The sequence below is a fragment of the Anarrhichthys ocellatus genome, unplaced genomic scaffold, assembly GCF_004355925.1.
Source record: "Anarrhichthys ocellatus isolate YVR2014 unplaced genomic scaffold, GSC_Weel_1.0 scaffold24, whole genome shotgun sequence".
Taxonomy (NCBI): domain Eukaryota; kingdom Metazoa; phylum Chordata; class Actinopteri; order Perciformes; family Anarhichadidae; genus Anarrhichthys; species Anarrhichthys ocellatus.
This window is the reverse complement of record NW_022280054.1, coordinates 3,083,365-3,110,129: the sequence shown is the minus strand read 5'-3', so window position 1 is coordinate 3,110,129 and position 26,765 is coordinate 3,083,365. Positions and strand designations below refer to the sequence as shown.

General features: G+C 40.7%; 1 protein-coding gene across 1 annotated transcript in view; it reads right to left on the bottom strand.

Annotated features, from left to right (window-relative positions):
* Nucleotides 1-781: 781 nt before the first annotated feature.
* The window catches only part of cbl (Cbl proto-oncogene, E3 ubiquitin protein ligase), a 34,462-nt gene continuing 8,478 nt past the window's right edge, over nt 782-26,765 (bottom strand). Inside the window, exons 3-16 of the mRNA XM_031860594.1 lie at nt 14,997-15,143; nt 13,700-13,856; nt 11,821-11,942; nt 11,100-11,237; nt 10,287-10,374; nt 9,204-9,335; nt 8,805-9,023; nt 7,734-7,865; nt 6,594-7,013; nt 6,257-6,345; nt 5,847-6,047; nt 5,642-5,727; nt 5,226-5,468; nt 782-3,876 (exon numbers count right to left, since the gene is read on the bottom strand). Coding sequence (XP_031716454.1) covers nt 3,572-3,876; nt 5,226-5,468; nt 5,642-5,727; nt 5,847-6,047; nt 6,257-6,345; nt 6,594-7,013; nt 7,734-7,865; nt 8,805-9,023; nt 9,204-9,335; nt 10,287-10,374; nt 11,100-11,237; nt 11,821-11,942; nt 13,700-13,856; nt 14,997-15,143 — 2,479 coding nt within the window. The 3' untranslated portion in view covers nt 782-3,571. The remainder of the gene's footprint in view (nt 3,877-5,225; nt 5,469-5,641; nt 5,728-5,846; nt 6,048-6,256; nt 6,346-6,593; nt 7,014-7,733; nt 7,866-8,804; nt 9,024-9,203; nt 9,336-10,286; nt 10,375-11,099; nt 11,238-11,820; nt 11,943-13,699; nt 13,857-14,996; nt 15,144-26,765) is intronic.

Below are 26,765 nucleotides of genomic sequence, written 5' to 3'. Positions count from 1 at the left end.
TGATTTCATTGATGACATTCAAACCAATTCACCAACAAATTGTTTGGTTTTTATTTCATTATTTGTAGTTTTTGAAAATTATACCAAATAAAGATTTGACTGTTAAATGAAACGAAAAGCTTGAAATATTTTTAAGTTTGACGATGAGCTACCTATTAAACAGCTTTAAGTAAAAGTGAAGGCTGTTAATGTTTAACAAAAAAACATTTTATCTGGTTTTGGTTCTGCAGATTTAAAGGTATTTTTTTAAAGATTCTTTATAATTTCCGAGTATTTTTTATTTTACAATGAATTTATTGTGTACTATACTATGACTTTTTTCAACACCCCATACTATACTATAATATAACTTTTTCAGACATTCAATGCGAAGACTGACTTTTTAATGAATCATACAATACATTTTTCATGACTTTTCAACATGAATTTTTTACTTTTTTCAAAATACCATACTATGATAGTTTAGAATACTCATGTCTATAAAAAGTTCGAAAAACTAATATGGTATGTTGAAAAAAGTAAAAAAAAGTCATTGTATAGTTTGTCAAAAATGTCATATATAATAATAAATAAAGTCTGTAAACACTATAATGAACCAATGAATTCACTGTTAGTCGAGCACATGATTGAGTCTTCACAAACGGCTTAAATATCCTGAGGAATTGTTAAGATATATTGTTCATCGATGTCACTACTACTGGCCTGCATTTGATATTTCTCAGAGTAATGGCATCTACATGCTGAACACATTTGAATATGCATATAAAGAGGAGAGATGTGGTAACCTTTACTTATCATTTTATTAACAGCACTGTGCAGACTTCCAAAGTGATATGAGCTTTAAAAAACATCAAAAAGTGAATGAATGACTCGCAATGATGAGACGCGACACCACATGGAACAGCAGCTCTCTCTTCTGGCAGAAAGCTGAAGTACCCCAAACACAGGGACCGAGGGCAACGGGCTGGTACGCATCGAGCATCTCTGAGGCCGAGTGCTGATCTGGGACCTGGTTTATCTTTCAGGTAAGAAAGTAAAGGGGGACCTTTCTCCCAGATCAACAACTGTGCTCCAAGAGGAGGCTTGACGCGACAGATTAATACAAGCAATCTAGCCTTCTGAGATCACCAGGTACAGAACAACACTCTACTCCTTACTCTACACGTGGTGAGGATCTCCTAACATATGGCACTGCTCACAGAATTATACAAAACCTTTGGAAAAAAAAAAATACTTTTACAGGAATGCAAAATGAAATAAAAGACATTTTTTTCTTTTCATATTACCGACTTTGCACAATTAGATTTTTCTTTAGAATGACAGTATCAAAGCACAAATTGGTATATTGTGAGAAATCCCCCAAAAAAGAATACCAACAATGACATGCTGTCCTCAAAGCATAAACAAAACATTGGTATTGAGGATTGGGGACCTCCCCGTCCATTACCCATCATTCAAGAAGTTTCTCAAGGCAAGTAGGAACAGGGGACAGAACGGACTAGAGGATGGCCAGAGATAGCTTCCAGTCAACAGAGAGCATTACCCAGAATAAGCACGTGCTGATTGGCTATTGACATGACTTAAACCCTCCCCCAAAAAACATTCTTCTTCATATGCTGGGAGAGGTTCAAGTCAATGTACGTCCAAGTTCCTTATTCATTCATAGTACCTGGAAATCAAGCTGCTGTTTTAGTCCAACCGACATTGGAAATAAAAGGAACAATGTGCAAGTTATAAAGTTATGTGATAAAAAGAAATCGGCTACTTGTGTGACTTCATTAAGCAGATACTTTCAGCTACATGTCAGCTGGAGGAAGAGTCGGCAGGTGAGCTGCTGTTCATGCCAGCGAGTCTCCTCTGGTGAACTTGTTCAGATGAACATTATACCTGAGTTAGCTCTTACAGTTGGCCCAAATACTGATTTTAATGGAGACTTGGGGGTGGGCCAGTGAACCCATGAGCCTACTCTTTTTTTCAAAAGCCTCTGCAGTCACTTCCAGTCAGTGGCGGTGAACCGCCGCAGAGAAAGGAGACTAATGAGAGCGAGAGAAGCCTGAATCTCCTACAAAATGTCTGGTTTCCATAGCATCTAGTTTGCTATATTTAACAGTCTACCTGTAGAGAATCACAGAGAATATATATATTTAAAAAAAAAAAAGAGTTTTAAAGACTGAAGAGTCGACAGCTTGAGAGGGCTGCAGGCTCCCACGTCGTTAGTACTTTCAAGTATGCTACATCACGGACCAGAGACATGCAGATGATACCGTCACTCTAAAGAAACAGGGCGACTGGTAAACACAGTATTCACAAATGTACATTTAAGGCTTAATTGTTTTGCACTAACAATAGTAGCAGCAGTGAAGCACTTCTGAATGAATTATAACAACAATATTTATGATCATATTACGATAAAATATTACCTAAGTAAATCAATGTCATCTTTTTTGTTGTTTCATAACACTGGACTGAGCTGGAGACAGAATTGTAATCAGCCAGCCAATGACGTGAGACAAAGACACAACGAAAACATTTCAGCCACCACGGGTCACACAACACTAGTCTGGTACTGCAGGGTCGTCAACGTTAGCACGTCCTCTAATAATCTCGCTGCCGTACAGAGAAGCAGTACGTTTACAGAGCACGGGTCGGAGTATACGGACTGTAATTCCACATTCATGTTGTACAGGAACAGGGGGGTTCATTTAAGAGAGAGGGTCGTGAGGAGTAGGTCTGGCAGACACGCACACGCATGCATACTCACGTACACACAAACTCACACGTATAAACACACGCTGCCAGACAACAGCCCAGACCTGAAACCATCGCCATGCTACTTTGAAAAATACAACACGACAAAACAAGCATGTTTTTCTAAAAAAAAAAGAAAAAAGTACCAAAGCAACGTTGTTAATCAAAGGCCATAACAGACTGACTTCATAATGAAAAAAGCTCTGCTGCACATCTTCTAAACTGACGCGTCGCGGTGAGGAAGACATCCTGACTCTTCCTCACGTGTATTTCATCCCTCAGTCTGAGAAAATGGTCCCCGCCTACCGATATCACTTGTACCAACAGCGACCCTCAAAGCTGAAGTCATTTTTACATACTGTATATATTACACACATTTAATATATATTTACTCATATATTAAATTTTCATATAGACATACATTTTTAGTTTTTTTGTGAGGTGTTGGTTACATTTTCAGGGGAATAACGATCCGTCTTCCCGGGATTCCTACGAAAGTCCGTCACCATTTGGCGTCCGCTCGTTGTTCCACGCATGCTCGGTACCTGCCGCAGAGATGACGAAGACGAAGAGGCCTGCTATAGCAGTTTAAAGAAGGCCGGACACTGTTGAAAGCGCATGGAGTGCAGGGGCGCAAAGTCCCAGAGACACTGGTGTAACGAGCCAGTTCAAAATCCCCAGGGATGTAGGGGCGTCAAGCCAGCACCGGAGGTAGTACTGCAGGCAACGGGCTTTGGGCCGGGCCGTGCCAACCGAAACCCAACCGGGGCCGGGCCAAGCTAGGGCGAGAGAGCAAACGAGAGAGACGCACGAGAGGAGTGTGCTATGTAAGAATGTGCGCGGTGGAGGGAATGGAGACAAACTCGCGTAGGATATTCTTAGCCATTTCAACATTGTTCTGTGCAATCAACAGCGCTTTCTGGATGTCCTGGTAAGAGTATCCCTCACTCAAGAGGTGCTCGATTTCACAACTGATTTGGGGGTTGGCTTCTTCTTCTCCTCCTGCTGCTGCTCCACCACTGGGCGGAGCAGGGACGGGCGGGACGGGGCTGGCTCTGCGCTCCGAGTTGATTCGTCTGGGCAGAGGCTTCGGAGGTCTCTCTGGGGCTTCCACCGGCTCGGAGAAGGCTGAAGAAAAGAAGAGCGTGAATGTCAGCGCCTTTAAGAGCTGAAAGGTCTGGACTACTCTAGTTCAATAGGTCAATGTGAATGAAGATTCACTTTACTGGAAGTCATTTACATCTCATTTCAAAAACAACATCCTGATCACTTAAAAAAAGCACCTGTGGCAAACAGCACACTTCTTATTTGCCTTTAATGAGCTGTGTGTTTTTATAATACTGTATGTATGGTGAACTGGCTGATCGTTCCACTGCAGCAACCTTTAAGAAAGCACTCATAGAGAGTCCAATTTTGATCTGGGAGCTTGTCAGCATGTCTGAGAGCCATTTAATTGGTCCTCAGATATAAAGATTCAGGTCTCTAGTGGAACACTCAGACAGCCGGCACTCATCATACTCTGTAGGCAGTAAATGTCAGCTCGCTGCAGACACGAGGAGATTACTGAGAGAAATAAATGATTTTCTTCCTTCTTCTACAGATTGCGATGAAGTCACTAAATGCTGCGTTAGTTGCAGTGAAACCTCCACACAACCTGGCGGTCTGTGACATCTCGGGGTCAATCTCAGTGAGATTCTGATGATACAGACGGTGAGTTCACCGTAGGTATGTCTAACATCCTGGAGGCATCACTAACTGTTTGAAGATCAGTGATCACTGAGCACTCTCTGAGCATACTATTGGTCTTTACCCGTTGCACGCTACAATGAATTTCTCCATTATGTACATTTCTAATCAATCAAAATCGAACGTCAACTTCAGAGAGCTTCTGGAAAATCGGTATCATGTCTGGCCTCATTCCAGGGATGCAGAAAAACGCTTTGCTCGACATTTCAGACTACTCCCGGTCAGAGGACTTTAGAACTGCTTCTAGATATTGATTAATCAGCAATTTCTGCTTTTTGGCCAGGAAGGCGCTGAGCAAAGAGGCTGCCATTACACGTTTTTACATCCGAGTAATTTTATGATACAGACACACCATTATCCGTTACTGTATGCCATCACTAATGTAAAATGTGAACTTTAAAGTGTCATGTCTCTTAATAAAAGACCATATTTTAAAGGGTCAATTCACAGAAAGTATTTCCTACTTCCCCTAAAGGTAGATAGGTATTTATTGAATTGTTTCTGAAAGCCACAGCTGGTGCTTTAGCACCAGATCTCCGTTATCTAGCACATGCACAAGTTGGGGGAGAAAATGAACAAAGTCACCTGTAGCCTTGGATAAATTAGGCAATGCTACAGTAAAGAAAATCCTTCTTTCATAACATGGCTTGTTATAAATGACAGAAAGTATTTTTCGAAGTTGTATCGTGTATAAAAACAAGCTTAGCCTCAACAAGGACAAGTATACGTACGCGCTGCAGCTCCAGCATCCGAATCTAGAGAAAGGTGGCTGAAAGCAGCTGTGGAGGATGAGCTTGACGAGGATGATAAAGAGGAGGAAGACGACCCCGCCAGTTCTGAAAGGGTCCGTCGAGTCGTAAGCATTGGCAGCCGGGGCTTTGGGAAGTCGTAGCAGTTCTCCTCCTCCTCCTTGTCCTCGGCTACATGTTCTCTTGGGCCATTGGTCATCGCCAGAGGGGGCAACTCTGAATAGTCTTGGATGGATTGAAAACAAAAGTGTTAGCACTGCAGCATCTGAGAGACAGAGAACTATATGAAGTTACATGAAGAGACAAATCTTTACAGGTTGGTAGACCGAAAGGATACTTAAGAGGTTTAAAATAGTAACTCATGTCCACCTGATCCAAAGATTGATGAATCAAAATACCTGAATCTCTGGCTTGTTGTGACCTGGCCTGGATGTTGTACATGGCTTCATACATTTGAGGTCCATCTAGTTCAGCCATTGTCAGCCTACAACAACAACAAACAATAATAATAAGAACACAACAACCACAGCAGATGCAGTATTACAGTCCCCAAAGTAATATAGATGTGCTGCTGGAGGTGGATTCATCGAGTGTTTTGAATACCGTGAGTTGAATGCAGTAGCTTGGTTCTGTATCTGGAGTGCTGCTAGAGGCTGAGGAGGTCTCGGGACCGGTGGGGTCTCCCCTACAGGTGCTGCCGTGATGGGGGGCAGGACGGGACGAGAGGAGGGGATCATGTACTCTGACTCCTCCTCGCTGTTACGTGCCTCCTCTCCTGTCACTGACCTCTGGGCTGGAGAAGGTCTGGAAACAAAAAAAAAAAAGAAAAAAAAAAGAACATTCAAACTAGAACTGTAAATATGGATTCATGAAATATAAACGCTAAATGTTTTCAGTGGAAACAAGCTTCCTGAAGTATGTATCATATGGCCTTTGAAATGATTTTTGCTCACTTGCTGATCACAGTCATTCAAAGACTCCTTTAAAGTCATCATAGCGCCGGCACAACATACCTGATCGCCAGTGAATAGATGGCGTTGGCTGAGGATGAGGGCTTGACTTTGGCGTTGTCATAATCTTGACCGGATACTGCCGCAAAATTCTGTCAGGGAAGCAGAAGCGAAAATCTTAGAAACTTTAAAGTGAAGAATACTTTCATAATCAAAATCTTGAAATCAAATACGGATCACATCAAAAGGGAATAGCTTGGCATTAAAAGAAATACATGTAGTAATATGTACTGGATGTATTTCAGTGCTCAAACTTGGACGGTTACTACTAAAACGTTGTGCGTTTGTAATTGTAGACGATGAATACACATCAAACCAAATGTTTTGTGGTTTCACTGACCAGCTGGTGATCCAGACTGAGGGAGCTGTTGTTCTTGTGCGAGTCGGACCGCGTGTCCAGAGCAGAAGGCAGCGCCAAGGGGAGGGAGTGTCGGTTGGAGAGTTCCCTGACACCTGCTCGAATGTCCACTCCCAGACCGGAGACTTGGGTGGATGAGGATGCCGAGGAGGACGACGAGGAAGAAGAAGAGGTGGGCGCCTTGGGAACGGGACGGGAGTTCCACTCAGCCGGGGGCCGGTTTGGGGGTGCAGGAGGCAGCTTCTCTCGAGTGGGCTCCCCGGGAGTGCAGGGTAAGGGCCGCCTCTGCAGCCGTCCGTCGGGGGCTGCCCCGGCTGTGTGGGGGCGGTCTGGAGGAGGAGGGGGTAGATCCCGCAGCGCTGGGGGGAGGGGAAGAGGCTTGTCTTTGTGGTGAGATGCTGCCTGGAGGGGAGAAACAGAGATGGAGGGAGCTCATTTAGACTACATTCAATATTGATGCGAAAAAGAAAACTCGATGCTGCTCTCTTCTACGCTGGAAATAATCCATTCAGCAACAAGACCACTGTGAATGTATTTATCATCATTATCGACCACATACATAACTTAGATGAACAAAACACCAAGGAAAATAATGAAAAAAAAACAATTCCAGCTTTCCATTGATCTACATTTAAGCAGAAATATTAATATGAATATGTGAGGGGAAATGCCTCCTAAAATTACTTATATGCTGAATATAAATCACGCTGATTATTGTGGCTGTCACTTTCACACCTTACTTCTGTCAAAGGGGTAATATAAGTAAGCATCATTTTAATAACAGAGCTGGGTTACTGGTAGTATTCTCAAATGTAACTCTGGATTTGCTCTCTGCTGTCACTCTTTGGATTCATCAAAGAAGTCCCAACTGCGAAGCAGCTGCAAAGCAGAATGTTTGAGTAGTTTGCCAGAAGTTACTAAAAAATAACATTTATTTTGTGACAGCACTACTTCCTGTTGACCTGTAGGCTATGACACACCCCTTCAGACAGAAGCTGGACAATTAAAACACATGATGAAGATGCTGTGTGACTGTGAAATATGTAAATGCTTTAACACGATCATTTTAATATATCCCCTCTTGCCCTAACAATATGTTGTTGGTTGTGTTTGTTCGGTTACCTTACTGGTGACCCCGGGGCTGGAGGCTCCAGGGGGGTTTGGAGGTCTGTGTGATAGCAGGTCTAGTCTGGGCGGCACAGGGGGAAGAGAGGACTGAGGAGCCATGGACATAGGTGATGGGGGGCGCTCCACCTGGATCAACAGGAACGAATATGAAAACACATGAATCAGGACTGGTCTAATGGCACCTTTTCATGATACAAGTGATCCACAAACACTGTCAAGCTAACGTTCTTTAGATTGTAAGTAGAAAAGATGAAGAGGAATACTCTGCACAACAGTTCCCATCTGAGTTTTCCTCAAATGCTCACGTCTAAAGTCTCAAATCATTATCAAGAGCTGCAGGAAAAGGCTGAAATTGTTATGGAGGAAAATCCCCTAAAAAGACAATAACTATTCTTATGGTATTAATTCTTATGGTATGTGCTCTTTTGTACAATGATTATTTTGCTAGATAAGTTAATAAATTAGCACATTTAAAAAAAAGAAAAGACAAATATAAACAAATCCAAGACTCGGTTTGTTTCAACACGAAACAAACAAATTATTTATGAAGTAGAACAGAGTACTTCGTAGTGTACTTCGAAAGAAATGGTCAAAGATGAGAAAGAGGCCGGGTTAGCAATGAAAGCCCCAAAGAAATTCCAGGGACCACATGAAAGTGTGTGTGATCTCAGCTATTCACCTACTCTATAAGCAGACTAATGCTCTCACAGTTTCTCAGAGGCACATAAAAGATGGATAGGAGACGGCCCCATATATCAAATACCGAGGCACAGAAAAAGAGCTGCTACCTTGGCACCATGAAAGATGGAGATGAAAGACGAGATATGAGCCGTGAGTTTGAAGCTCACAAAAAAAAGAAGAAAAGGGCAAGGCAGGGAGTGTTTCATCAGTACAGAGATGAGTCTCTCAGGCAAACAGAGAGAAGAGGAGAGAACAGTAGGAACCATGAGTTGACCACAGGGCCTCAATGTTTTATCAATGAAGAAAAACAGCTTGCTAGGTGTAACTGGAAACTTTATAGACAAACTGAAATAAAATTAAGTCAAGGTCTTTCCACAATATTACCTTTGAGAAGGCAAGTTTGCTCATCATGAGGTGGGGGTCTTCAAGTCTGTCGTCATCATCATCGTCATAGCTGGGTGATGGAGCGCCCTCGGCCCCAAATAGGCCCCTGGACGACCCCCCGCTATTGTCTTTGGGGTCAAAAGGATCCACAACAATGGGCTCTGTACCCTTAATCTCACAGCGACAGAAGGGGCATCCCGTTCCCTGACCCTCCGACTCCTGTAACAGGCAGAGGTAATAGCACACTGAGATGAAAGGAGGTTACGTGCTTTTATGTGTGTTACATCCTCAGAGAACAACACTTCAGCAGTGAGTTCTCCTCTCAACAGGTGCGAGTTATGAGATGTAACTCGGAGCAATCAACCCACACAAACCTATTGCATGCACCCACACGCTTACCTGCCAGGCAGTGAGACAGGAGGTGCACATGAGATGACCACAGGGCTCGATCTTCACATCCTTGTCGTTCTCGGCACAGATCTTGCACAGCTGAAAAGTGGAGCCCATCTCACAGTACAGCTCATATTGCTCCTGAGGCAAGGAAGAAATGAGACAACTGTGAGTATCGGTGGCCAAACACGGTAACATCATACGGCACAAACACGATCTGAGATCATTTTTGAAAGAGCACAGAAGGCTCAGGAGCCAAGTTAAAATATGGGGGCGTATTTTTAGTTTCAGTTCTGTGCACAAGCAAAGTGAGTCTGTTCATAAACACCTTTGCAAAACCCTGAGAAGAAAAAGACAAAAACAACAAAAAAAAAAGAAACTGGTCTGGACAACATTTTACAATTCACAGTAATGTGTGTGGCGCATTTAACAAGATGTGTCCTCCAATGAGAGTATGAACTATTGCAAGACGGATGGTGCTTCCTGTGCTGCTCAACAATAGAGGAAGCTCGCGCTGACAAAAGACCAATTAGCTTTAAGTACAAAACTATCAAATTCTGAAAGGCACCATTTATTTTCACTAAGCTCATTCCATGTTCAACACAGTGTTTGACAGTTTACTCGGGGACCACAACACTGTTTAAGTTCAGTGAACTTTAAAAAAGATAACTTAACATTAAAGTCAAAATATCCATTTAAATATATATATATGTATTTAAATATACCTATATCATAATGCTCTGCGTGAAACATACAGTATATGCTTCTGCCACATTCACTGCATTAGCAGAGGCTGCATATTTCATACTTATTAAACAGATGTCAGAGAGAAAAAATGCTATTTGTTTAAATATTTTTGGTTAATCAGCCACTTTCACCTTTGACAAACTCAGTTCCCGTGTAGTGTTTTATCATATCTTCTACTTCTGCTTCCTTCTGGTAATGAACCAGCGGACTGTTGCATCATTTTACTTTTCTGAGCTGTGTGTGAACTAAGAAAAGGCCATTTGAGATTTACAATAAAATGCAGAAGAATAGCAAGAATATACATTAAAGACTGAGGATTCAGTCTGAGTTGCACGGCGCTCTGACCTGTGTGACTTTGATGTGGTCTTGAGGCGAAGGCTCACACAGTCCCGTCAGATCTGGATTTTGGGTCCGGCCATCGGGGAATAAATAGCTGGAGATGAAAAGGAAAGTTCTCGTCATAATTAGTGAGTATGATTATACTGAATGTATACCCAACAGGATGCACTGACGCAATAAAAAAACATCTGTTCAGTCCATTTGTTCAATCCGGCAACTTGTTTTAATATTATCACCAAGATGATGCATGTACAGTACGTGACCATTTTACAAATGGGTCAGATGGTGTAATTACTAACTTATAATTATGTTATAGATACAGGCGATCTACTGTACAGGCTTTCTTCGTTTTAAATCAGGATATGATTACAGGTTGTGGCCGGCCAACTGTAGCTTTCATTAAACCAACCAATCAACGCTGGCATAAAAAGACGAGTTTCATGCCAGCCAGCTAAACCACTCACTGAGCTGCACATTAGAAACCAACAGTTTTATTCTGGTTATGATAACACTGGAATGATGGGAACAGGCAATATGATATGGCTGGATTGGTTTAGAGCTGAAAGGCAGATTAAATCATGGGATGCAAAGCAGAGCTGCATAGTTTATACAGAGATGCAATGCTTTGTGGGGAGAGAAGAGGAAAGAAAATGGGAAATGGCAGAAAAAGAGAAGCCCTGCATATGACAGGAAGCTTGACTTCATTTATTAAAACGGTTTCAAATGAAGACCAATACCCAGCCACAGAGTTAGAGGTCTAGATGAAAATCAAGAAAATGACAGATACAAGCGTGCCAAACAAAATGCCAGTGGACTCACAATCCTTCCCTGAAGCCATCTATGAGGGCCTGGAAGAGCGGTTTGTTGTGGGGAATAGTTTGGAGTATGTTGCCATCTGCTGTCACGTAGCCGATGGCCCACTGGCCCAGCCGTGTACAGCTCAGTCGGAAGATGTAACTGAGGAGAGAGAGACATGAGAAGTAAGACATGCTGGAGTTGTATCACTCTGTGTTACACGGAAAAAAGTGATCAAATAGAGGAGTGTCTCCCAAATGGTGCACACAAAGGAACATGTTCTTCAAGTATGCATATACCTATTTATGAAATGAAGTCTATATGCAAATATGTAGGCTGAATTATGCATGGGAACATCCCTGTGGCAATATAACAACAACAAGCAGCCACATTTTATCTAATGTGCATAATCAACAAAAAAGCACTGAAAAACAGTTCAAATTAAACAGTTTCAAAGAAAATGTATCCGATTCAAACATAAAACACATAAAAGCATATTACATAAAAAGCATTTGACATAAGTGAATAATTGATAACCCATTCTTTAATGCATTTCTATTACATGAGAAAAGATAAATGGGAAAGATGTTTAAAAAGTAATTACAACATTGTCACAGTCATCAATGAACCTGAGAGAAGATACATGATAGGCAAAGACATCGTACACATTAAAACTCACCGCTGCTCTTTGACATAAAGGATAACTACATTACAAAGTATGCATGTGTGCATCTGCATGTCTCACCTGCCAGGCTTGTGGATGAACTTCTGTAGCCGTGCTTTGACCTCATCGTAGGTGAGGAAGGCCATGTACCCCGGGTGAGTAACTGCCAAGCTGTTCCAGTTCCGCAGCAGGGACGACCAAGGCTACACATAAAAAACAAACGAGTGACTCATCAAATGTGCGAGTGATTGCACACGGCAATCATAGTGTGAGCAGAGTAATAGAGAAATATATTGCATCAGGGATGACGCAGACGCCAATTTACTGAACTTCAGCGTGATTTGTAACGATTTCAACCTGGATTAAGCAGTGTAAAAATGTCCTTAAAGCAGAATTTGGCACGCAACTCATTCGATACCATCTGGAGCTACAGAAGGGAGGGGGGAGGAGGTGAAATGGACAAAAGCAGACTGCTTTCCATTCTGTATATGAAGCAGGGAAAAGTCAACTTTATGTTTCTTTCTTTAAAAACTACCTGACCCAAATCAAGTCAAGCCACCCAAACAACAAGGGGTGAACACTGCAGCAAAAAATATTAAATAATTAATACTTCATAGCTGACTGAGTACGATAGTAAGTAGGTGGTTCCGCAATTGCTCACCAGTCGGTGTTGAGTGTGAAAGGAAGTAGAATTAACACATACAGCACAAAAAAAAAAAAAGAGCTGCAGAAGAACGGGCACGGTTCAATCTGCACAACAACTCACATCTTTTTATTCGGCTATATCACAAAGAGGGGCTTTGCTGTTCTCACGTAGTGTCACCACATTTGCTCAAATTAAAATAATACTTCGGTTATTTATACTTTTTGCACGCAGTATGACAAGTTGAACTCATGTTAAACATATTGTATCGCATCTCTCTTGTACCCTTTTAGAGTAATGTGATCGGAGACTGGCGGGGTTAGTGAACTAAAGTATGCAGTGTGCTGTTTACTGACTTCATTTCATATTGTCAGTAGATATTGTCGCATCTAGTAATTGTACTTTTTTTGGGTACATTTTGCACCTGCTCTGTTTACACTTGACTTGGCTTACCAGTACACTACTGCATCAAGGACAGAGCTCAAAATGGCCACAGCCTCACTTCCTATTCTGCATTTGAGGACATTTAGAGGAGGGCTTCTACTGTGTGAGGAAGTGTCATAGGAAATGTCTGTAATCTGTTTAGGCTTCATTAAGCCTGTCGGTGTTCTGCACACAAGTAGGAGGGGATAATGTCACCGAGGACATAAACATAGTGTGGTAATTACAATGTTTATACAAAATGCTTGCACGACATACTATGGACAAGCTCTGGAGATGATGCCTGGTAAACCCCTCCCCTCCCTCTGTCATTTATTTTTCAAAGCCTTCCTGCTGCAGCATTCTATGCTACACATTACATAAGTATGGTCTATCAAATACAAAGTTGAGTCCGGGTATGGCAAAGTAAAACAACTCATTAACTATTAATTTACTGACTCTACTGCCCCAAAGTTAGTTAGATTTCCTTCCAGGGAATTTATTCCACAAATCTTCTTCCTTGTTGTTCATTATTCATCTAGCAGTAAGAAAGAACGATCTTATAATGATGACATGATAACGCAAATAAGGATGATTGTCCTTGTGAAGGATCTCAGTGTGACTCTCTATCTGAAGCCTTATGAAGCAACAACAGACACCCCATAAAGAGGACACAATGATTGCCAAACATCTGTACTGGGTGAGTATAGCAGAGGAAATTTTCAACTTCACTCCCGTCTGACAGTGTGAATAAAGCAGCAGGCATCCTGCTAAAAAGCTGACAGAGTTAGCTGAAAAAAGAAGTGGCAGATTTGTTTAAGTTCATTATGTGCTGCTCAAATTAAATTTGTTTCACCTAGAGAGAGAGTGTGTGCGAGTGTGTGCGTTTGTTAATACCTGGAATAGCCTGGTGAAGATGTCAAACTCAAAGACAGAGATGTAATCATTGCAGGTGAGGTCTATGGTGGACTTGAGGGCCATGGCCTCCAGTCCTGAGCTGATGGAATGAAACTCATGGAGCGACTGACGGAACATCTTCCAAGGCACAATCGTCCTGTAACACACAAAACAAAAACGCATGACGACATACCCTTGCAAAAACTGAAATCGAACATCAAAACATAAATAACTGAATGTAGACGACCTGCGTGCTGCCTTGCGGCATACCCTACGTGCAGTAAAGGCGCAGTGATTATAATAAGATTAAAGTGAAAACAGGAAATGCTATTTTGTGTAAGCGCTATTTTAGCATTTCCAAAAAGAGCTTTGAGGGTCGTTGGTCATGAATGCTATGCTAACCTGATGCAATCTTTAAAACAGACAGCTACCAGGTATACGAACCGATGGTAAATGGACTTGCATTTGTAAAGCACCTTTGTAGTCTTCCGACCACTCAAAGCACTGTACACAACATGTCATCATTCACCCACCCACAGACATTCATACACTGACGGCAGACGCTACCATGCAAGTTGCCGCCTTCATAGTTTCGGTGCCGTGCCCAAGCAACACTTTGGTATGCGGACTGGAGGAGCCGGGGATCGAGCCACAGCTGCACCGCAGATTAATTTCAATGCAATTAGGCCAACATTTGCAAAATACAGTACTAATCTTTCGCAAATTCTCCCATGTTTTGACAAATTTACCCCTGGGGATGAATAAAGTACATATCTATCTATGTTGTTGGTCAGTTCCTGATGAAAATGTAAGATATATAAGCCACACAACTATCTCATGAATGGGGAAATGAATGTAGTATTGGGGAAAACCCAGCTATTAAAATGTTCTTTTAGTTCCAAGTGGCTGAGTTATTTTTGTATGACAACACTCACAGAAAAAATCTGTGTGTACTTGGGAATTAACTCAAATGTGTGTGATTGTAGAGACCATGGGTTCCCCTGTGTAAAATGTCGAGCACCCCCCAAAAAATACACGTCAACAGAGCTCTGTATTCAGTAACCCAACTTGTGTTGCAGAGAAGATATTCATCATCTCTGACTACTGTGAAAGAAGAGCAAGGAGACTAAAACTATTGCTCTCAGATGTCACTTATTTGTATTCTCTTCGCGTCATTTAACTCTTTTTCTTGGGAACAACCTGTAAGGAACCCCACGAAGGTTCCAGAATGCAAGTTTGGAAACACTGTGGTGATATAATATTCATTGTGTAAAAAGTAATATAGAATTGGGCTCACTTGTCCCCGAAGGCGCGCCTCCAGAACTCTGCAGCGTCTGCCTTGGTGATGCGGAAGTTGTCCCCCTGAAACAGACCGTTGGGGAAGGTGGCCTTCAGCTCAGCCAGCATGTGGCTGAAGATCAACGACAGCTTGGTGAGGTTCCGCCTGTGGAAATCAAAAGTAGAGTGTGAGGTTTCACGTTTTTATCATTGCATTGAGATTACAGCATCATCAGCCAATACAACAGCTTTAAGAGAGAAATGCATAGCAACATTAGTATTTTAATCAGATGTCCAGGTAGGGTCTCCCAAGACAAAGTCGTCCCAGGGGAGGTGCCAGACCATGATTATCTGTGGTAGTCATGGATTGACCAGAACAAACATTATGTTCAAGCATAGGGCAGTTCATGGCTGTACATGGTACCAGAACACCCTGGGCCAAGATCAATGATCGACTCTGGTCTGAGGCTGTCGGACAGACCTGGTAAACTCAAACGTGTAGTGAGGGTAAACTGGTCTTAAACTACCAACTCCGTAAAAAAAAAAAAAAAAAAAAAAAGTGAATCTGGGGGAGGCTGGGGACATGAAGAGTAGTTTAAAATGTGTACTTTGCACCAAACTGATGATGAATTATTAATGTTGGCATTAGAGGCAGAGGCCATTAAGCTTGCAAATAAAGGGGAAAATGACAACATAATGAGTTCTGCCAACATTGGTAAGTTTACATGAACCGACTTTTTCTCATGCAAATGAAATACTGACAAAATAACAATATATAAATAGTAACCTGTTTTGCATTCCTGATGGCGGAAAAAAAACCAAAAAAAAACAGCAATGCAAAAATGTACTTCCTGAAACTTTTGCATGCACAGTATTACTTATTATACATGTTTATAAACAGGTGACAGTGACATCCCTTGGCTTCCAAATTAATTTGCCAAAAGAGACATTATCCCCTCGTATTGGTGGTGTTTGATGAAGATGAATGAAGATAAATTCCACAGAAGGAACACATCAGCAAGTCGAGAAGTGCAATCCTTACATCTCCGTTTGTAATATCCCTCTCATTCGTTTTAACTTGTTTCTTAATTTCCTTCAGTAGGGAATTAGTCTTGAAACTAATCTAACTGTCAGGGTTGATGACAGTTCTCTGAGATATATCGCTTCATTCATGCTCCATTGGTAGCTTTGGGAAGACGTTCAACGATGTCTGTATGTAGAACTGCGTTGCAATCACCAATACCAACTATCACCAACTATCACCAATAAAAAAAAAAAATAAATAAATAAATAATAAATTGAGGTTTCCTGATATGTCATATATAATTCTTTACCTTAAGAGGATAAAACAAATATAGTTTTAAAAATTGCATGTGGATCTGCTGCCACTGTGGTAAATCGATGGGTGTGGTGGTTGTAGAAGTGGATGGGTTCCATACTTGTTATACTAGTTCCAAGAAAAGAGAAACGCATGACAAGCTTGACATGGCACTAAATTTCTTTTTATTTGTTTTTCCACAAGGCAAACTCAGTGACTCTTCAATTTGGTTCTGACACACAACAGGCCACGTGAATGCTTAACCTTACTTCTTACAAATGTTTTTATTCAAATGAAAACATTAGACTTCCATTAGAAGGAGGTTTCTAAATACGCAATAAGATGGATGGTATTAAAAAATAAATACATTTTATTTAAGGCCAGCTTTCTGCTCACATAAGTAAGAGAAGAGGGTACAAAAACAAAGAAGACTAGGGAGACGAGACAACAAAGCTGCACAATGTCACCATAGCCCTGCACCCCATCATAGCATTAGAAGCGTTATGCTGAGAAGGACATGATTTATGAGGCAGCACAGAGGGAAGACTGTGCTTGGCTGTCAGGCAGGGTGAATTGACATGCACAAGAGAGAGGGCAATGAAAGCGTGGCTACGCTGCAGCTGCCCTACACAGCACTGTGCTTCCTATGAGTGGAGTGAGGGGGGGAGTGGAAAAAGTGAACGAGGAAGGACGACAGTGACTGAAGATGGATGAATAGGATTAGTGTAGGTTGAGAACGTGCCAAAATAGACCAATGCTTGTTAGGGGTAATAATTTACCTCAGAGGGAGCAGACAGGAATCTGAAAGAGAAAATGCAACGCTTGCAAACTGCAATAAAAGCATTGCAGTTATACCCTCTCAGCAGTAAACGATCATTAAACAGTGAACACTCTTGTAGCTGGCTATCTAATCTTTTGAACTGCTCTACACACTTGAAATCTGTAGCAAAAGACTTTAAGCCAGATGCGAGGACTGTATGTCTTTGAAGTCAGGGCGACCCTCATCAGCGATGCCATGTGGAAAATGAGACTTTCAACTCTGCGTGGCGCTCGGCAGATTATATGATCAATTAATTGTCTAAAGAACATGATGAATATTTTATAAACAGAGTGTCTCTGAAGCTAATATGACACCTTTAAATGTCTTGTTGTGTCGGACCATTAGTCCAAAGCCCAAATAAATTCAGTTTACAATTATGTAAAAAAAAAAAGAAGCAACAATTAAACACAATGGAAAAGTAGGAAACAGTGAATGATTGCTGAAAATGTGTGACGCGACAGGACATTATATGTTCACATAGGACACCATCACTCATAATGAGATGTTGATTGAGAAAATAAGTTCTCTTTTAACGCAAAAAGTAAAAAACAAATCAAAAACAGTGATTAACTTGTGGAGTTTGTCACACGCACGAGGAGCTGTTAAGCTACCACACCTATAAAAGCACAGGATGCTTCATGTGAAATGGCAAACATGTGATATGTGCACTTCAAAGCACGTTAAAACAATGTCCAGGAGTCACAAGCCTCAAGTCAATATGGTTTGGGAAACGCTTCCAAACAATCCGATATCCACCAGTTTATCTACACGCAACATATACATACACACAGTGAGTCCACATAGACTTAGTCCCTTGAGTCTCACATATGATATATGGATGTTTGCCGTTATAAGAGAGAATGAATTTGAAAGTGAACACTGGTCTGACTGGCATTAGGGTCACAGGGTGGCACAGCTGTCTCTAGCACAAGATTTACACAGTGAATGAGGGACCTTGTGTGTTTTTTTTTTTTGTCTGCATGATAGAAAGAGCTTTACAGAAGGCTCGCTGAATATTAATTTGAAATTCTAAGTAAGATACAGGTTGGAATCTAATCTCCTAAGTAGCAGGACAAGCTGATATCTGTTTTAGCATCTCTCCCAGTCTGTGTCCCTCTCCATCCTACAATACCAGCTCTGTACTGTGTGTGTGTGTGTGTGTGTGTGTGTGTGTGTGTGTGTGTGTACTGGGCAGTAGCCAGCACTCCTACAACTGTTGCTGCTCTTTAAGCCTCTGTGGCATAGGCAAGGACAAAGCAGAGTCAGTGGGCTACAGCCATACAGAGAACGGTTTGCTGACCTACTCTGGATTCAGATCGTTGCACGTCTACAATGTTTTCTTTTTCAGTCCCTCACTCATTCTTAACCAACAGGCCAAACCCTTTTTTTTTTCCTGAACACTTTTTTTTTTTTGTTTGTCCACCATCCCCCTCATGCTATAGATTGACCTCTGACCTTGCAGCTGGCTACTCCCTTCCTGTTTCCTGCTGGCTCTGATAAAGTAGCGCAGCTAGCCAGCCAGCCCCGCACTGCGCTAATACACCGCAGCCCAGCGAGCGAGGGTCAACCTTACAGAATGAGAGCCTGTCTGGATTGGCAGAGTCACAAGTAGCTGTCATATCATCATGCAGCTGTATTATCTTTTCTGCTCAAGGCTGAAAGGGAAATGTAGATCAAACACCAACTGAGCCCTGTACCAAAGCTCCCGAGAGTTATTTTCAACAATCTATAAGACGAACTAAGCTAAATCAGGATTAAGTACCTTGACAACCAAGACAACCACAGTTACAGACCAGCAAAATACAGAACCATGGATAACTGTAGCCCTTGACATCCATTTGAAAGCAATCTAAGTCACTCAATTAATTAGCACCAATAAATTGCATAACAGGTCTGCACAACTCTTGTCAGTCAACTCTTGATGTCTTCAGTGGATCAGTGTTCAATATTACAGATAGCAATGGTAAGATCAAGAGGTGCATGTGGAAAGGCATACAGTGCAGGTAACATGATGCGACTTCCAACACGTCAACACAGCTTTTACTGTGCTAGTCCGGTCATATGTAAAGCATTCACGCTGTGGCAGCCATCACAGGCGCTGATCACTGATCACATAGAAGGCTACAGCACAGTTATTTCAACTGAATGGAAATATACCAGTATTTAACCACAAAGCAAATTCATTCCCAATCCTCTCGCTCAGTTCAACGTAAAAACAACAAAAACAACAACTTTAAAATAGACCTAAACAACCCTACTCAGCGATGTTCAAACCCATCCTCCTGACTCATAAGATCGTGCCCTTTTCAGTGTCTGTCAGATCACATTTGGGCACACGCTTGATGATCTGTTAGGAAGCATGCAAAATTGAAGCTGCAGTTGCCTGCATCAGTTTACACCGTGACACACGTGCAAAGGGAGCACCCGCTTCGTAGGGCCGAGGTTAATACTATTTTGGACAATTAATATAATAATGTGGTAAATACCAACACAAAAAATACACAGAAATTAAAAATAAATGCAATTGCTGTACTAGAAAACAGTGAATTATGTGTTTGAAATTCTGGTTTACCATTTTGCTCTAGTTATCACTTTATACATTTAACTCTCAGATCTCCATCATGCTGTCAGGAAAAAAAGTTTTTGAAGTTTATCACCTACCCTGCCTTTAATCTAATCTCTCTTTCAAAGCTCTTACCTCTCTAGTCGATTAGATCAGCTCAGATTATTGTGAAAAGAAGAAATAAAGATTGTAAAACAACAGAAAGCAGCACTTTTTTAAGATTAATCCTCTCTCCACAGTTGACTAGTAATATCTTAGTGCATATCTGTGCTCATTTATCTCTGTATGCATAAACAGCAAGTGTTTGTTGTACCCCGAGGGACAAAGAAGCTAGCGGGTTGCATCATGCTAATCACCATAATCTAATAGTGTGAGGACTACATGAGTCGGCTGCTCACTGATACCATGGTGACATAAATAACCATGATGCTCTGCTATGTGTGTGTGAGTGCGTATATCTATCTGCACATAGAGCCCCAAGCTAAGCAAATGTAATTGAAGCGGAAACATCCGCAACCTCTGAAGAGTGAAAGGAGTTTTCCATTGCCAGCACTGATGGATATTTGGCTGCTAGGCTAACGGCTAAAAGTAGAAGCTTGGATACGCTACAGTAAATCACCTTGAGATTTATATAGCTGCAGTGATAAGATGAGTTTATATCGTCAAAGCCGAGAGCTGCGCTCACAGAGACAGACCTTTGTTTCACTTGGACGTCACTGACGTCATGTTCGTTTACAGAAAATAGGAAGTCATATTCTAAGATGCCGCTCTCTTGATGAACCAAAAATAAGAATGGTGCAAATGACATTTGCAAATACCAGAGGTACTGTACCATACAATGCCATGTTTTTTCTCTGTCCACAAAAGCTTGACTACATTAAAACCGGAGCTATTTACTGTAAACAGCCGCAGAACTAATTTCATGCTCTGATCTTTTTATTTAGGATTGATAGCAAGATGTGACCCGAACTAGTGCAACAAAAATAAACTCTGGGAATTATATCCAAAACATAAATGTACAGACAACCAGGTGCTGTAACGAGTAGCAACAGCAGTCATGGCTGTGTGGTGGCATTAGACACAACAGTGCCAAGCACCTGACAGACACTCTTTTAATAATTTTTTTCTCCATTTTTTTTTAAAGATTGTATATATCATGTTTGTATTCATTTAAAGCCAAGAAAAATGGAGAATAACGCTGATGATTTGAGTCACTGCATCAATACACACTAGGGGAATATTTCAACATTACGTTCTCCGTCTGTCAAAGGAAGGGTGCACGTATCAAGAGTTCTTTGGCATTGGGGCGTAAAACACACACAGCCTTCATGTTTTCGATGTATGCATATTTTCAAACAGCAGTAACTTACTAAACAATGTTGTCATGATGAGGAAAGAGAAATGGATCCAACATATTGTTGAGTGAAAGGCTCTTCATGGCACCGGCCACTGAAGACTAAACTGCAGTTCAGCTGCATGGAAGGCAGAATGAGTAGAGGTTTGAGGAAGTTGTTCCTACCGACTATTGTCATGATATCAGTAAAGCATGTCTGGAATGCATGTTTCTATTGTGCAAAGTATAGGAGCTCTACGCTGTTAGGAAAGGAAGGTAGGGATGATGGTGGCAGTGAGGTTCAGGGCTAGAAGATGTGTGGATTTAACTGTTTAACCATTATTGTCAATTAATTCGACAGTTAATTGCTTAGCCTTTAAAATGTCAGAAAGTTGTGAACATTTCCATCAACATTTCCAGTCCATGGTGACATGTTTAAATGTCTGGTTTTATCCATCCAACACACCAAGAGCCACAATTATGAAGCTTACAATGACACAAAGCAAATACAAATAATTTAAAGCCAATATCTAGAATCATCAAATGTGTGCATTGGGAAGAGAGAGAGGCAACATTTCAACCGCATTAACTATGGCTGCTGCAAAGCCAAAATATTGCCACCACCAGACTATTTTGCTTTATTTTAACACAATGGACTTCCATCCTCAAACATTACAAACTACAAACATTACATCACAATAAATGCAACATTCAATGTTAGGGGTTGGAATTTTTAGGAACCTCACGATTCCATTATAAATTTATCATCAATACATCTTATTTCCATACACAACGATCCAAAATTAAAATAATTGACTTCCATCATCTTATATCAACACAAAAGTTGAAACAGATGGAAGTTAGACACAACTTGCGTACAGTGCTGTTTTTGTCCAGGTTCCCTTTTCAAAATGCTTCCATAGATGCACTACCTTTTAAGCCAGTGGGTATAATAATTGTCACAGGCAATCATGTCGAGAATTGGGTTTTAAATTTCCTATCATTTACTTTTCTGCATTGAGACATAATCTTTCAAGAGAGAATCACGATGCAACTAAGAATCAATTTCCCCGCCACTTATATAAAATATAAAGGAAAGCTGAAAACCTGACATATTTGTTTCTATTAAGTTGTTCACATCACAATTTTTGTCAAAATAAAACAATCTGAAATGTGAAAATGTTCATACCACTCCGCTCTAGTGAAGAGTACTTTGTTTAAAACAAAGCCAACAGCCACAATGCCTTTCACTGTCAACAGATAAAATACATGGACGTGAGAGATATACACCAATCTACAAAAAATATCCAAAACACGTTATTAACCTCCAGGTCTCTTTCTGCAGCCTATGAACCCACCACTTCCTGCGACCGACAGGACCCAACGACGATGGTCAGGATGCAATGGCAGCTTGGCCCAGCAAGACGATCAAACAGACCAACAGAAAGGTCAAAGCAGTATCCGGTTAGACCCATGGAGGAGGGGGTTCAAGGGATCACACACTGATCAATCCTTCTCTGGTATTACTCTGCTCAGGGACCGTAGAAAGTGTAATGTCCAACGGACAGGTCTCCTAAATAAACCAACACATTGGCTATAGACAAAGCAGCTGTGTTAAAACCAAGAAGAACATGTTCTCAACACAAACAATTATCCAAACCTTTTCATCAGACAGTTACAACTCACTTATTATTTTCAAACAAAAATGGAAAATATATTACTGGTTGCAGCATTTCAAAAATTAGGATTTGTCTTTGTCATGTATGATCGTAAACTCTTTGAATTCTGGACAGTTGGTTGGACAAACAAGCAACTTGATGATGGCCACTTTATAGACAAAATAAATATTCTTTTACTGATGATTAATCTGGCAATTATTTATCTTGATTAATTGGTATGTGAGAATATTGGGAGAAACAACATAATCATAATTTCTCAGAGTTCAAAGTGAGGTCATCAAATTGCACATTTTGTCCCAACAGTTAAAAATCCATTTCGATAGATGTGAAGCAGAGTAAAGCATTTAAGAAGCTGGCACCAGAAACTGAGCTCACTCAACACAATAATTACAGATTAACTTTATTTTGGTTGACTAACCGTTTCAGCTCTAGTTCTGGGTCGACAGAAAAGGGTGATGTGGGATTCGAGATGCAGCGATCGATTATCAGTCGATCTAAACAGGCCAGTTTTCAGCTGATCGGCCGTGACCTGTGAACGGCCAAAGAGTCTCATATTTTGGACTTTTTGCCCATTACACTTGCGCAAACAGAATTGAATAATTGTATTTCAAAACGCTATTAACATGTTTTGTATTTCGTCGGCCTCTACAGTCTGAAAGCTTAACAAAAGCTGTCAGAGGAATGTAGAATATTTACCTAGTATATTACCTCGTATATTTAAAAACGAGCATCAAACATGAATAAATCCAAACAAGATCAGCAAACTATAAATAGCCTGCAGATCGGATCTAACAGGATGCAACTACTTCTTTGACTTCCTATTTATTCTTTGAAGGCAGCTGAAAATTGTCTGACTTGACCACAATTTTTTTTCAACACCCCCTGCTGTCACAGAAATTTGTTCCAATAATAATATCAATAAAAATAATATATCATTAAAAGATATATTTTTAAAGATTTTTTAAAGTATTTTAATATAAATAAATTATAATATATATAACAATAAGAAAATATACTTATTTAAATTGTGTGTTTTTATGGAAATAACCCCTATAGGTGACAATAAAGCAAAACATTAACAATAAGAATTTTTGACATTAACGATCATTTTTCGTTAGTTGTGAAAAATGATAGTCTGGAGCCTTCCTTTCCAAGCGTGTAGAACTACGGTGGCCTAGAGGTAGGAATAGGCATCGTTAGGGTCTTAGTACAACTACTCTTATCCTACTTATAAATAATAAGGAAATTCATAAATTAATTATAAGTTATTTATAATTTAGATATAGCTAAATATTGTTTCTAGAGCAGCAACAGTTATGTTTACAACAGCAAAGTCACTATATAAAGCCATTAGTATCTCACTCGAAACAAATGGACAATGTCAATAAAATTAATCACATTTCTGAGTGAAGTTTATAAAGAATTAAAAAACACAGACATCCGTCAGTATCAGCCATTCCTCCTTCCTCTGTCCTCCTGGCTGCTTTGTGTCAGCCGGCAGAGAAGATTACCAAAATAATCTTTTAGCCGATCTTGACTGCTGTGCAAACATAGAGGCGGTGGCCGACTGAATTAGGTTTTTACTGTTGTTTAACATGTTCACAGATGTATTGATAAAGTACTGGTTTGCAAATATTTTATTGCACGTACAGTAACACGCGTATTCGCCATCAACTGGAGTATCCTTCACTTCACCACAGCGAGCTATCTGTTTGTGCGTAGTTGGAGGAGCTCAGCCCGACAATAACAGTAAAAAGCACCAGTAACGTCGGGTTTATCGATAGTACGATCTTTAATTATTTAGATCCAATACTGGGTTTCGGAGAGCATCCCTACCTTTCAAATAACATAAAAACGAGAATTCTCTCGCTACAGACACCTAAATATAAATGGCCTTTTCTAAGTTACGAAAAACATAACGATTCTTAGTTTCGGGTGATTCTACACCGATTGAAACATTGACTATTATAGTCAACATCTGCAAATAAACCCCCCCTATTGTTACACACTGTCCCTTTAAGGTATCGACAACCGATATCCAGCCGGGCCAAAATAAACAAAATAATTTTTACACTTGGGTACAGAGTAAGAGAAAATAATAGATAGAAACCCAACCCATTTCTGTATGCCTTTGTCTACTCTGAGGCCCGAAAATGTCTCGGCTGTGCAGTGTAAAGCCAGAAGAGGAAGTAAGTGAAGCAAACAAGGAGGAAGTGATGACTGCGTTGTATTGATTCTGACTAAATATGTGCCGTCAGTGTACATACTCAAGGCTCTCTCACAGTAGACTCACTTTCATCCTCACTCTCACCTACTGTGAACAACATCAAACGCCTTTTCTTTGTCTCCACCATAAGTATACAAAAAACACTGTAAATATCGGTCACACCTTACACACAACTTAACATCTACATATGTCAAGACTTGGACTCAACAAAAAACAGACCCATGCTTTTACCTAGCTACCTTAACTCTACTTCATCTCTTAAAGTAATAATAAAAAGAGGCTCTAAATCGCAGGAGAAGACAAAGTGGAAAAGTCTGTATGGCAACACAGCATATCCACCCACACAGAATTTAGGGCTCTCACGCAACGCTCGGGTCCTTCACTCTTGACTTTACAAAAGCTATTAAACTACAGTGGAGTTCCATGCGATGTCATTCCAAGTCAATAACTATCGAGCACTGATGCCAGTGTTCTCATATTTTAACTAATGCTAAATTGGAGAACACAGTAGCCGTGTTTCTGTTGAATTGTCAAGCAAATTTCAAGCCAACTTTTGAAATATCGATGAAGAGAAATGTGAATTAAGCATGTTTCCATCAGCTGCATCGGAGCCAATAAACTCTGCTACAGCGTAGGTATTCACTACACATGACATTAACCTGACACAAAACAAGTCAGCTTGGCTATCTAACCCATGTATGAGAGAAAAATGTAATTTCAATTGGGCAAGTTTTAATTAGTTCTTTCATGTCATCTGTATTGGTGGAGACAAAGAAAAGCATTCCGCCTTTTTGGAAATTCCGCAAAGACCCCAACAGCAGAAACAGCTGATAAAGTCATGTGAGGTAAATGTTCGCTACATCCGAATTTAATTGGCAAAGCCGCTTTCATATCCTATTTATCGTCTCTCTTTTCGACAACCGCAAAAACTACCTCGAGAGCATCAAAACTTTTTTTCCCGCATGTGAGGAAGTTTCATCAGATTTTCCTATTTCCATACATTGTGCATTAAATATGTGAATAGAATCACGGCAAGTGAAAGCAGTGTATTATCAAACTATTCTCTCTGCAGTGAGACAATATTTATCCTTACCGTTTAACTTTTCAGTCAAAGTCATGTGCTGAGCTCAGCTGCAGGCAAACCACATACTAGTCTCTCTAGAAGCTCCATGTCATTGTCATTCTATATTATTCTTAAGTGGGCTGATACCAATTGGTTCGTGTCACTGCCACTGCCTTCTCCACACAGACAATAGCAGTCTTTGTGTGTATTGCATGGCTACTGTGTGTGTCCCCTTTAACCAGGAATTTCTTTCAACGCAGCCTCTTGTTGCAATGAGTTAAAAATGGCAAAAAAAAACAAAACAACCCTCAACCAATACAGCTTCCTCTTCTCTCTGGTTGCCTTTTAGTGGTTTTTTTTTGTCTGCACGATAACAGTCATGTTAGCTGAAAAAGAACAATCTCACTGAGGAACTGAGCAACATGAAGAGGATGTACAACTTAGTACTGGCTAGATAAAACTATTACCTCATTTTCTCAAAACAGTCCGAACAAGGAAACAGTTCAAACAAGTTAAATACAAATGTAAAGAAACTTAAGAGGAAGCAACTGGAATATAAAAATAACTAATGAAAACTCTCAAGGAGTCACTGCCACAGAAAACATTCGCCTACCAATGAGCACTACTCTTTTTAATGTCCGTTGCACAATGACGTCCTATTCAGGTGACTTTTTTTCTCTCCTTTCAAACCAGCTTTACAGACATCTGCATAACCCCCGTACGCCGGGTTCACACTTGACGTGTTGCGGACGTCCGGGTCCACCTTGTGATCTTCAGCGACAGTT